This window comes from Hipposideros armiger, unplaced genomic scaffold, assembly GCF_001890085.2.
Source record: "Hipposideros armiger isolate ML-2016 unplaced genomic scaffold, ASM189008v1 scaffold_64, whole genome shotgun sequence".
Taxonomy (NCBI): Eukaryota; Metazoa; Chordata; class Mammalia; order Chiroptera; family Hipposideridae; genus Hipposideros; species Hipposideros armiger.
Genome location: NW_017731414.1, coordinates 1,715,370 through 1,726,931, shown reverse-complemented (window position 1 = coordinate 1,726,931; position 11,562 = coordinate 1,715,370). Strand labels below are relative to the sequence as shown.

At 54.1% G+C, this 11,562-nt stretch overlaps 1 protein-coding gene across 3 annotated transcripts in view; it reads left to right on the top strand.

The window, feature by feature from the left end:
- Positions 1-10,828, top strand: part of LSM4 (LSM4 homolog, U6 small nuclear RNA and mRNA degradation associated) — an 11,957-nt gene extending 1,129 nt beyond the window's left edge. For 2 of the 3 annotated variants that reach the window (XM_019642027.1, XM_019642026.1), the window contains exons 2-5: positions 3,534-3,575; positions 4,931-5,029; positions 7,862-8,045; positions 9,574-10,828. In XM_019642027.1, coding sequence (XP_019497572.1) covers positions 3,534-3,575; positions 4,931-5,029; positions 7,862-8,045; positions 9,574-9,665 — 417 coding nt within the window. In that variant the 3' untranslated portion in view covers positions 9,666-10,828. Of the gene's footprint in view, positions 1-127; positions 388-3,533; positions 3,576-4,930; positions 5,030-7,861; positions 8,046-9,573 lie in introns of those variants that run through there. The other variant, XM_019642029.1, reaches the window with a different exon arrangement.
- Positions 10,829-11,562: the final 734 nt, after the last annotated feature.

Genomic DNA, 11,562 nt, shown 5'->3' with positions numbered 1-11,562 from the left:
CTCTCTCTCTCTCTCTCTCTCTCTCTCTCTCTCTCTCTCTCTCTCTCTCTCTCTCTCTCTCTCTCTCTCTCTCTCTCTCTCTCTCTCTCTCACAGCATGTCGTTCATTTCAGGGGGAAAGGGCATTTTTAGCCAGGAGAGGACTAACTGCTGCCTTCCAGTTCACAGAAGGAAAAATTGAGGCCCTGACAGAAAGCCTCTCCAAGACCAAAGCGCTCACACATCGTGGAAGTTCTGGATCTAGGCCAGAGTGTTCGTACCCCATGTATAGACAAGAAAACGGAGGCCCCCAAGAAGGAATTCAGAGTTGGGTCTCCTGGGATTGTGCCTGGCTCATCAGCACTTGAGTCACTTTGAGACGGTTGCTGCATGTTTCTGAAAGCCAAGGGTTAGTGAGGTTGCCTGCTAAATCCTGCTGGCTAGTACAGGAATTGAGAGAAGGGACCAGATTCCTCTCTGCTGGGGGGCAAAGTTGGCCTGAGGGAATGACTGGATGTACCCCCCTTTGTTACTCTTCATGGAGGCCAGATCTTTGTATGTATCCCTGATATAGTCCCAGAGTATAGAACACTGCCTGTGCAAAGTACAGACTCATTTCTTTAACCCGAAGAGTGTCCATGAGTGGACAAGGTATAACACACCCTTAGATCCCTATGGTCACAATAGGGCCGGAAGCAGGGGTCTGGGTGTGTATGTGGGTGTGATCCTCAACAACTTCCTGAATTGGGAGCCTCAGGAAACCGCTGGGTCTAGTTAGTCCTGGATTGATCCAGACCTGAGAACCATACCCTGTGAGAAAGCCCAGAGAAAGAAATCCTCTTTCCTGAAGCTTTTCTGACTTTCCCAACTCCAGATGGCCCCATCTTCCCCAATCTGGGTGTCCGGCCCTCTCTTTCTCTTGATACCTTCACACATCATCTTCCTCTTTCCTACCAAGTTTTAAGTTTTTAGGGATCCTCCCCTTCCACTTTTCTGTCTCCAGCACAGTTTGAGGATGACCATATAGAAGATGGCAAGACATGGCCACTGCTCCACGCTGTTGAAGCTATGGAGAGCTGTCCAGATGCCACCTCTCCCCATTTGAGCCTCTCCTTTCCTTATTTGTTGGGTGGGGCGAGCATCCCATATACCTTCCTAAGCAGTGTGTGCATTTCCCTCATGTATTTGTTCAGCAAATATTTACCGAGTCCTCATGTGCCTGGTCTCATGCTGGGTGCTAGACAAAGTCCACACCTTCTGAGTTTTCCAGTCTAGCAGGAGGCATGGTGTTTCAAGTCTAGCCAGGGAGACAAGTAAACAAGATAATTAGAGACTGGCTGCGTCCTATAATGGAAACAGCAGAGAGTGGCCCAGGTGGAAACCTCATTCCTTAGATGGGGTTATGAGGACCTGGCCAAAGGAGGTGACGTTTAAGTAACAACCAGCCTGGGGAAGGAAACAGGAGGAGCAAAAGTTGGGCGGCAGGAATGGGCCTGGTTTGTGAGGAGCAGCATGGAGCAGTTTGCTGGAGCCTTGTCAGGCCTGGCCTTGTGGCCCGCCTGGGGAGTGTGTGCCAGGGAAGTTGGGAGGGCTGGGAGCAGGTGCTGGCCCCTTCTGTGTTTCAGATGTCCTCTCAGCTGCTTTGTGGATAAGGAACTGCCAGTGACAGCCAAAGAGGCTGCGGATCTTCCAGGGCTGTGCTGCCAGTAGCTGGGATGAGGTGGTAGCCTGAGAGGCCATCACTAGCAAGCACAGAGATTGCGAATGCCATAAAAGGACTGTCAGTGGGTCCCCTGCTGACAGGCATCAGGCTACTCTCATTGGCTTTACCAGGACCTTGCTCTATGTCCTTGGGCAGATCTCTCTACCTGTCTGTGCTGAATCCATCTTCATTCTCACTTTCCTGTCTCAAGTTTCCTTTCATTCTCATTAGCCTGACCCTGTCCCTTCTGTTGATGTGGGAGGAGGACCCAGGTGTCTCATCACCTTGATCTTGATTCCCACTGTCCAGGAAAGCCCGAAGTTTCTCTATAGTAAAAGGCGACCTGGGTGCATGGCCCTGCGTGCGGGTCTGAGCCTCATGTTTCTCCTGTGCAGCCTGGGTACAGTGTCACACAAATGTACCCAAAGGAGAGGGCAGGAGCTTTGGATTGGCCACGTTGGGGTCCCAGCCTGCCCTTGGCTCAGCTGCCCCTTCTCCACGTGGCCCCTTCTTCCTCCTTATCTTGCCGTTCCAGGAAGCCAGTGCAGGAAGTGGGTTTGGGCCTGGTTTCCTGTCAGCGCTGGACCTCCCCTGGTGACTGTTCTCAGGGAAGGCCTGTGGGAAATGGGATCTGCCCCCGCCCACCAAGCTTTTCCATGGGGAACCACCCTGTGGGGGCTGAGGACCATTTCTGACCTCCACAGGGAGAGGCCTTCCAGTTCCACCACCTGGAGAAACAGCTGCCCCGTATTGTATCAATAGTGTGAGGGCAGGTGCAGGCCAGCTTGGAATTCTAAAGTAACTAGGGCAGGGCACAGGGAAGCTTCATTCCTCCCTCAGGCGGTTTCCCATCTGTGGGGCCCTCGGTTCAGAACCTTCATCTGGCCATGCCGAATGGGCTGCCATTGGACCATGGACTCACGCTCTGGAGAACCAGAGGTGGCTCCAGTATGCGGGTCATGATTTGTGTTCCCCAAGTGAGAACTGATTTTTTTTCCCCCTAGTTATACCATGTTTGTTATAAAAAGGAAATTCAGTGATGATGGAAAAGAAATATCTTGAAAGCCCACCTTATCTGGGTGAACTTTAAAAGAGACCGTCCTTTATCTGCCATCTCTTGGAATAATCACAGACTTTTTCTAGAATGTTTCTTCCCCTTACCTGGTGAATTGCCGTCTTTGAAAACCTAGTTCCAGTGTGGCCTCCTCAGATTGGGGTAGACTTCCCATTGTGCCTGGCTGAGTCACTCTTGGTCCAGTGGGGCTGCCCTCTGGCTACAGACAGAGGGGGTCAAGCCAGGCTCTGTCTCTTACTAGCTCTAGTGCTGGGCAACATCCTCAGTCTCTAAGCCTCAGTATCCCTTTCTGTAAAATGTGGCGATAGCCACATACGATGCTGGAAGTGAAAGACCTGGAGCTGCGTGAGTCCGTGTGGATGCATCTTAGACATCAGTTGAGTAAAACTCAGCAGCACAGGGACCTGTACTCTGTGATGCTGTTTATCAGCATGGTGGGCATGTAAGTATTGTGGGTTACGCCCTATGTGTCAGGAGTGTGAGGAATATGTACAGCGTGAGTTATAAAGGAATGCCGAATGGTTAGCACCAGGCCCAGGCGGCAGCTGCCTCTGGGAGGAGAGGTAGGGCTTGAGATCCTCTTTCCTAAACTGCGATGCACATGTGTATCCTGGGGTTTGACAGTGAGGAAAATACCTCTTCCTTGAGGGTGAGGCATGTGCACTCCTGCCCCCCCCCCCACCACCCTCTCAGGTGCTATTGTGGGACACTGCCCAGAGGCCAGGGCTCCTAAGCACTGATTAAACAGACAAATCACGTGCCCTTGTTTGCCTTCCAGCTCCCGTTATCACTGCTAAAGACAGCTCAGAATCATCCCATGGTGAGTATGTGCAGTCTGGGACAGCGAGTTTCAGTGGGGACCAGCCTCAGCACAGGGACGGGGACACTAGGCGAAGGGTGAGGTGCCTCCAGCCAAACCTGCCACCCACCTGTCCACGAAACAACAGATTGTTCCCTTCCCTCCCACATGGGTCAGGGCCGGTGTCATTTCTGCTGCTTATAAAAATGATACATGCTTATTAAAAATGTCAAACATGAGAGAGACTTAGAATGGAAGCCCCCTGCATTCATCTTCCCAGCAACTTAACTAATTCTGTGATATATGTGTGTATAAACATGAATGTGATTTTTTTAAAACACATAGAAATCATACAATGCACGCTGTTTTCTAAACTACTTTTGTCCTTAATAGTATAATGTAGTATTTCTCAATGTTCTTTCTTTTTATTCAGTAATTCAAACACCATACAGTTCAACCTTTTATTATTTTTTTTTAATTTTATTTTTTTTTTAGCTGAGCCATCCTGCTACCTGTTGGCAGCTCAGCTTGGGCTGGACTCGAACCGCTGTTGCTCAGAGCTCAAACTCTTGAGCGAGCTCTTAACCAACTGAGCCACTCGGCCGGCCCCACAGTTCAACCTTTTAAAGTGAACCATCCTGTGGCATTTAGAACATTGACAATGTTGCACAACCAGCACTTCTGTCTAGACCCAGAACATTTCCATCACCCCAAAAGAACACCTGTCCCCATTATCAGTCACTCCTCTCTCAGCCCCTGACAACCACCAATCTTTTCTGTATGGATTTGCCTGTTCTGGACATTTCATGTAAATGGGATCTTACAACATTGTGGACTATATGTCTTGTTTCTTTTACTCAGCATGATGTTTTAGAGGTTCATCCAAACTGTAGCATGTGTCAGAGCTTCACTCCTTTTTATGGTTGAATACTATCCCACTGTGTGGAAGGACCACAATATGAATATCCATTTACCAGTTGATGGACATTTGGGTAGTCTCTACCTTTTGGCTATTTGTGTGACTATTTGGCTGATGTGAATATGCATGTATGCATTTTTGCGTGGATGTATGCCTTCATTTCTCTTCAGCAGATACCTGAGTTAGTTCTTTTTTAAATCTCAGTCTTTGTTGTTTGTTTGTTTGGTTTGGTTTTTTTTTTTCCCCACAAAAGGAAAAATGGTCTAATTGTAGAAAATCTACAATGCCCGGCAAAGTGTGCAGATAAAGCAGAACATGTCCCTGTAAGACGGGCCCCTCAGCACTGCATGTCATGGCCTCTGAGTCCAGAGAGGAGTTAGGTGGCGGTCACCTGGCAATCACAAGGGCTGCACCTCCCTTGGGGCCCGTGGCTGACTTGGGGCCTGTTTCTCTCCAGTTGGTGGAGCTTAAAAATGGGGAGACGTACAACGGGCACCTGGTAAGCTGTGACAACTGGATGAACATCAACTTGCGTGAGGTGATCTGCACGTCCAGGGTGAGTGCCCCACAACAGAGTCTGCGTCCAACACCTGGGGGCCATTAGGTGGGGCTGAGGGGCATGGGAAGTGGGTGCAGCATGACTGGAAGTGCACGCTTGGACTGGGGGCTTACAGAGCCTCAGCATCCTCACTTCCAAATGGGGTAAGTGCCCTTCCCTGGGCCTTTTGGGAGGAGTAGGGGGGCTTACTCTACTTAGCACAGGCCATCCTACCAGGAGTGGGGCCTAGGTGAAGGGTGGGGCCTGAAGGACTAAGCTGGGTGTGGAGAGGCAGTGCCAAGGGACAGGGCTTCAAGTCCCCCAGTGCTCTGGACTTTGTACCTCTGTGAGGACTTTGCACCTGTGGGGATGCTGCCTGGGCAGGTATTGAGCTATTCTCCCCACGCCCCTGTCCCTGCCGCCACCCCTGACCAGGATGGACTCCGGCCTGGGGGGGCGCGTCCCTGCTGTAGAGGTAGGGAGTAACCTCCAGGCCAGGCTCACCTTCCTGTTAGCCTTAGCTGCTGTTGGTCCAGGCTGGGCCCTGGTGGAATGGTCGTGAGATGTCCAGGCCACCAGGGGGCGAGGGTGGCCCTGAGGACTAGCAGGCTTGTTTACCTTCAGAGGCCTGAAACCAGGAAGTACAGGGCCAGAAGCACCACTGTGCGGGCCAGAGCTGGGGAATGGTCTCTGGAGTCACGTGCTGGTTTGACCCCAGAACCAAGAAGATGAGGACAATGGTGGAGACGGGGCTCCCTCCCACTAATGTGCATGGGCTCTGTCTTTCCGCCTGGACTCCATTCTCCATTCCCCTGCTGGTGACAGCCTCCCAGGTTATAGGGGAGGAAGCTGCTGGGGGGCCCAGCCAGAGTGGGGCTGTCTTGAGCCCATGGGCAGTGTGCCCCTGGGGCTTGCCATGCCAGAATGTAAGGCAGCCACTCCGCCCCTGGTCCATCCTTTGGGAGAGTTCACACCCCGACAGGCAGTCAGGTGGCCATGACCCCTCCCCTCACCTACATGGCTCCATGACCTGCTTCTTGTAGTGGTACATCGTGGGGCTTCCACTCCAGTCTTATAGAAGCTCCTTCCTGGTTTCCACACCACACACCCGGCAGCCAGTGTCTGGGAGGCTCCATTGTGGCCATAGCAGACAGTGCCACAATGCGTAGCCTTGCACCTGTCCTTCTGCACATGGCCAGCGGGTCTGTCTCCACTTCTGGGACCGAGAACCTACTATCGGGTTTGGGGTGAGGTTGGTCTGGCTTCCATGGCAGCTGAGCCTGGATATGTGGCTCCCCTGGGCAGTCCCCTCTGACCAGGCGGTTGGAAGAGGCTGGAAGAAGGTTCAAACTCTTGGGCGGAAGGTGGTGGGATCCAGAGACGCCAGGGGCTGAGACTCCAAGGGGAGCCCCAGCTGGGAGACGCTAAGCTACTGCCATGGAAAGCAGAGTGAGCCCTGGTTCCCACAGGCAGCGGGGCAGGCTGGGCCCAGCCTGTCCTTGGCTGAGGGAGAACCAAGCAAGGAGCAGCCAGCCCCAGCCCTGGCCTCGCGCTTCCACAGAATCCTTCTGTTTCTGTCTGGCTGTACTTTGTATTCCCACAGACTTGGCGTCTCGCCCACCCTTTCTTGGAAAGGAATGCCCGGGGTCTCTCAGGGGTCCTGTGTGGGCTGGGGGCTCATGCACGTTCATGAGAAGAGTTAGCCCTTGAATGTTCTGTCTGACCTGCTGAGTGCCTCTGCTGGGCCAGACCAGACTGCTGGTGAATGTCATAGGGGAAGACTGGGGGTTTCAAGAAGGGCTGGGAGGCAAGGCCTATCAAGGGCCAGAGTTAGCTGGACCAGGAAAGGCGGGAATCGCGTATGCAAAGTGCTGGAGGCAGGAAGCCTTTGGCCTGTGTTCCAGAAAGTTCCGTCTGGAAGGCAAGTCAGGCCAAGAGAGGGCAGCCAGGGTGGAGTTCGATCTTAGACTCTTGGGAGCAACACGGAGGAGTTTGGACCTGGTCCTTGGGCCAAAGGGGCCCTGATTGGGTTCTAAGCAGGGAGAGGTCTTGGTCTGATTTCTAAGGGTGTGGGGTAGGAGAAAGCTGCCCAGGCTTCTGGCTCTGGTCAACAGGGGTAGGGCCGGGAAATGAATTTGATGGAAAAGGCCCTGGGCTTCTGCCCAAGGGCAGCATGAGGGGACATATGGGGAAGGCCTTGTGCTGGTCCCAGGGTATTAGCGGGGAGGCAGCCTCTGTCCTAGAAACCAGGACCTCAGGGTTGTGACTTTGCGATCCCCCTTGTCTCTCCAGCCTTAATTAGCTCCCCTGAAAACTGGTATTTTGGGGAGCTGCCCCTGGCGGGCCCTAGACCTGCCTCCCCACCCCAGTCCTGGCCCTCTTCACCCATCACACAGGGTGTCTATCCTGTGTCCCATGCCCAGCTCAGACCTTGTCAGGAGATAATTTCATGAATGAGTCAGGGCATGTAGATAAGGTTCCAGAAGGTGGGTTCTAGAAGGCTGAGGGCAGGAACAGTGGGGAGCTGGTCTGTTGCTGTGCCTAGTGCATGGGGCAGTCCCCCACTCTGGGCATCAAGCTGCAGGTAACAAACCTCATCCCTCACTGGAGGACAAGCCAAGCCAAGCAGGCCATCTCCCACATAGCCCTGCTGCCCTTCCTTATGTGCCATGGGTGCCGAGGGTCTTTCGAGACGCTGCTGGCGGGCAGCCCCTCCATGTGTCATGTCTGGGACTGTGAAGTTGGAAGCGTGCAGGAGTGATGCCAGGGGCAGGCAGCCTGGGCCCACCCTGGCCATGTGTACCCACGCTGCAGGGACCACCACAGATCTGATACCCCTCTCTGGCACAGGACGGGGACAAGTTCTGGCGGATGCCCGAGTGCTACATCCGAGGCAGCACCATCAAGTACTTGCGCATCCCCGACGAAATCATCGACATGGTCAAGGAGGAGGTGGTGGCCAAGGGCCGTGGGCGCGGTGGCCTGCAGCAGCAGAAGCAGCAGAAGGGCCGAGGCATGGGGGGTGCCGGGCGAGGTAAGTCACTCACACACACACACACACACACACACACACACACACACACACACACACACACACACACACACGGGTGGCTGTATCACGTGGCATCCATCCCAGCCAAATGTTGACATTCTTGTCCAGTGCCATCACGGTGCCTTGGGCCTGGCTCTGAGCTCCCTACATAGAGCCAGGGGGCTGTGACTCACAGGGCTCCTCTGTGGAGCTGCTATTGCTGCTGACTGCTGCCTGCCTCCACACCAGACTCCAGCCCCAGGTCCTGGCTGAGTTCTCGGTGCTCTCTCAGCACTGGGTCTAGCCCAGCATACTGATCTGGTGCCTATGCAGACCTGGACCTCAAGCCCCTATCAAATGCCTGCCTGTGTCTCTGGGCGTGGCACCTCTCCGAGCCTCAGTTTTCCCTCTGTAGAGAGGGTCTTGCAGGACCTGCCTCACCAGGCTGCTGGCAAGGACCCCAGCTCAGGGCCTTGGACAGGACCCTTCCCTGCCATGACTCCTTGATACAGAGCTAAGGTCACGCCTTTTTGATAAGACTCCCCCACAATCCCAAGATGATAACTCTGGCTTAAAATGAAATTTGTTGTGCAGTCAGCTCGGGGCTGAGCCTAGAGGCCATCTATAAACCCCACCTCCCCCATCAGGCTCCTGTTCTTGGAGTGGCCTGGCTTTGTCTCTTCTGTCTTTGGGGGCCTCCTGAGTGACAGGCCTGGAGCCAGCCTTGAGCCAGGCTCACGTGACAGTCAGGAGTGAGCCACAGGGAAGAGGGTGGGAGGGCACTGTAGGCAGAGGGTTGACAGGTCCTGGGGGTGAGTGAGGCCCCAGGATCTCAGGGCCTATCCGGTACCTGAGGGCCAGGCTCTTCACACTGAGGGGCACCACTGCTGACTGAGCTGCAGGGAGGGTGGGGGAGGAGGCCTGCTCAGGTCACTCTGGAGAGAGGCTCTAGGGCCCTCGGCGGCAGGTGGAAGTGTCACAGAAGCTTCTTTGGCAAAGCTTTTCTGGCAGCCTCTGGCAGCATTGGTCTCTGTCCCCACAGGATGGTGCTGGAGCGAGGGAGGTCCTGGGTTCCCATTGCAGACCTTGGCCTCAGAGCTGGGGGCCTCTACCTCACCCCTGGTCAGAGTCTATCTCATCTCACCCCTGGTCAGAGTCCCGTCTCTGTCCTGGCTTCTACTCCCCCCACCTGGCAGCCCTTCTGGCCTTGTTCTTCCAATGACTGCCCCCTATCCCAGCATGGGCCCCCTCCCTGGCCCTGGTCCCTCTCTCCTAGGAAGCCTGCCCCAAGCCCCAGTGTGACTTGTGGCTGACCTCTCACCTCCCTCACACCCCTTGCACCCTGCGGAGGCCTGGTCTCCATTGTCACACTGAGAACACTCTGGAGCACCACCCATGGCCAGCCCTGGTCAAACGCTCTACCCAAGATTCTCAGCCTTCCCTCCCACTTACAGAGGGAGTTGCTGAGGCTCAGAGGGGCTCGATGATCCTGGAGCCCGACTCCCCTGCAGCTCCTACTTCTGTCCTGCAGGTGTGTTCGGCGGCCGGGGCCGAGGCGGGATCTCAGGAACAGGCAGAGGTCAGCCAGAAAAGAAGCCAGGCAGGCAGGCAGGCAAACAGTGAGCCAGCCCTGCGTCCCCCAAGACTGAGCAGCGGGAGGCGACGTGTCTACTCCAGTCCACAAGTCTGTTCAGAATGGAAAGAAGAGGCAGGTGTTCGGGGGACCCCCCACCTGTGCATCTGTGCATTTTGTGATCTTCATTTTTATGTAAAGTTTTTTGTCTTGAGTGTTTTTAGCCAGCACAGCTACAGCTGGAAATGTTACTTGGTGTTTGGGGTTTTGTGAAGTTTCAGTCGAAGATTCTGTGTATTAACGCCTCCTTAGGGCCCTTGCCCTTGTGTTAGGGGGGCATTTTCCAAACAGGTTTGTTTTGCATCCTATGCTGGATCCCTGTGTGGCGAGCACACTGGAGGTTTTTATTTTAAGCTGTTTGCACTGAGATTGACAGCCCAGGGAATTTTCTGAAACATGGGCCTGAAATTGCCCTTTGAAAACAAATCTGGACAGACCTGTGTCACAGAAGCTGTTCAGGGGATGTGGCTGGGCCTTGCCCCTTCACCTCCTCTCTCCCTCTTTGTGTAACAAAAATAAAAGCAAACGCAACTACAAACTTAAAATCCTAAATTCCTTTTGAACCACTAGGCACATATAATGTGTGGTGTCATTGGGAAGTCACAGCCCCTTAAAAACAGTTTCCTTTCAAAGGATGCATAAAAAAGGATGTCATGTACTTAGGTAAGGTGAGATCAGCATGACTGGGAAGAGGGGTGCCCCAGGTAAACTCCTCCCCTCTTTGTAGAGAGCTGATGCTGTGAGAGATGGGGGTGGGACGTCAGGGTGGAGCCAGGAGGACATCCAAGAGGCCCAGCCTTGCCACCTGCATTCCGCCCTGTTTTGCAACCATCATTCACATCAGAGTTTACCCAGACAGACAGGTGGCTGCGAGGAATGGAGGAATGTGCGAGGGAGATTTTCTTGAGCCTCTTCCTCGCCTCCAAGGCAGTGCCGCCCACATTGCTGAGACATTGAACTACACTTTAGCAAAAGGCTTCCAGTGTCATCAGCTTCAGATCGATTTTCCTTTAGTGAGTGCAGGGGACTGCAGGGACAGCCAGGTGCTGAGAGAGGAGCACTGGCCAGTTCGTATGGATGGGGTTCTAATTGTCACCGTGTTGAGGCCTGTTTTGAGGGGTGAGTGGAATAAAAGATGTAGTTGCCCCGAGAACTCCACTTGTCGGATCTGCAAAGTGCTAGCCCAGTCTCGTCTCAAAGATCTTTGCATTTCATATTTTTTCACCTGATCTCAAGAATGTGGTCTCCCCCCTCCTCCCACACTCCCACTCCATCTTTGCTTCTTCCTGGTGGCACCCTTCCTGAGACCCGCTGCCGCCTGAATCCTTGTCTAATAACAGAACAGCACTTTGGCCTGTGTTGGGGATGGGGTGTAGGGTCCGAGTGAGGCTTAGGGGGTTCTGGCAAGCCAAGGCCCCTGAGATTCACCTCCCTCATTAAAGATGTGGGCGGTGATCCCCAGCTTTGTGGGCTTGAAGGGGCAAGAAGTAAAGCACAGATTGGAAAAGAGGAGCCATTGGCACCATCACCCTGGATGCAGGATCCCATAAAGGTCTGGGGGCTGCCCTCCCCGTGCTTCCCACACCCACACCCACACACTGCCACAAGTGGTAGCTGTCTGTTAGGACTTTGATGAAATGGGGGCTTTGGGGTCAGGTGTCCCACTGCCTGCCAGAGGAAGTCCTTTGGAGGCCTACCCTTTCCTGCACCTGGTGGTTTGTTTTTTTCTCCCTGACTTGGCTGTGGACCCATAGAGCCTCTAGATGCCCCAGCGCCCTTCCGAAGTTCAGGGACATGGGGGCCTGTCTCCTTGCTGCGCTCACCCCCAGCCTGCCCCAAGCCTGTGCGTAATCTTGGCCGCCAGCCACACCCTGACCTTTCCAGTGG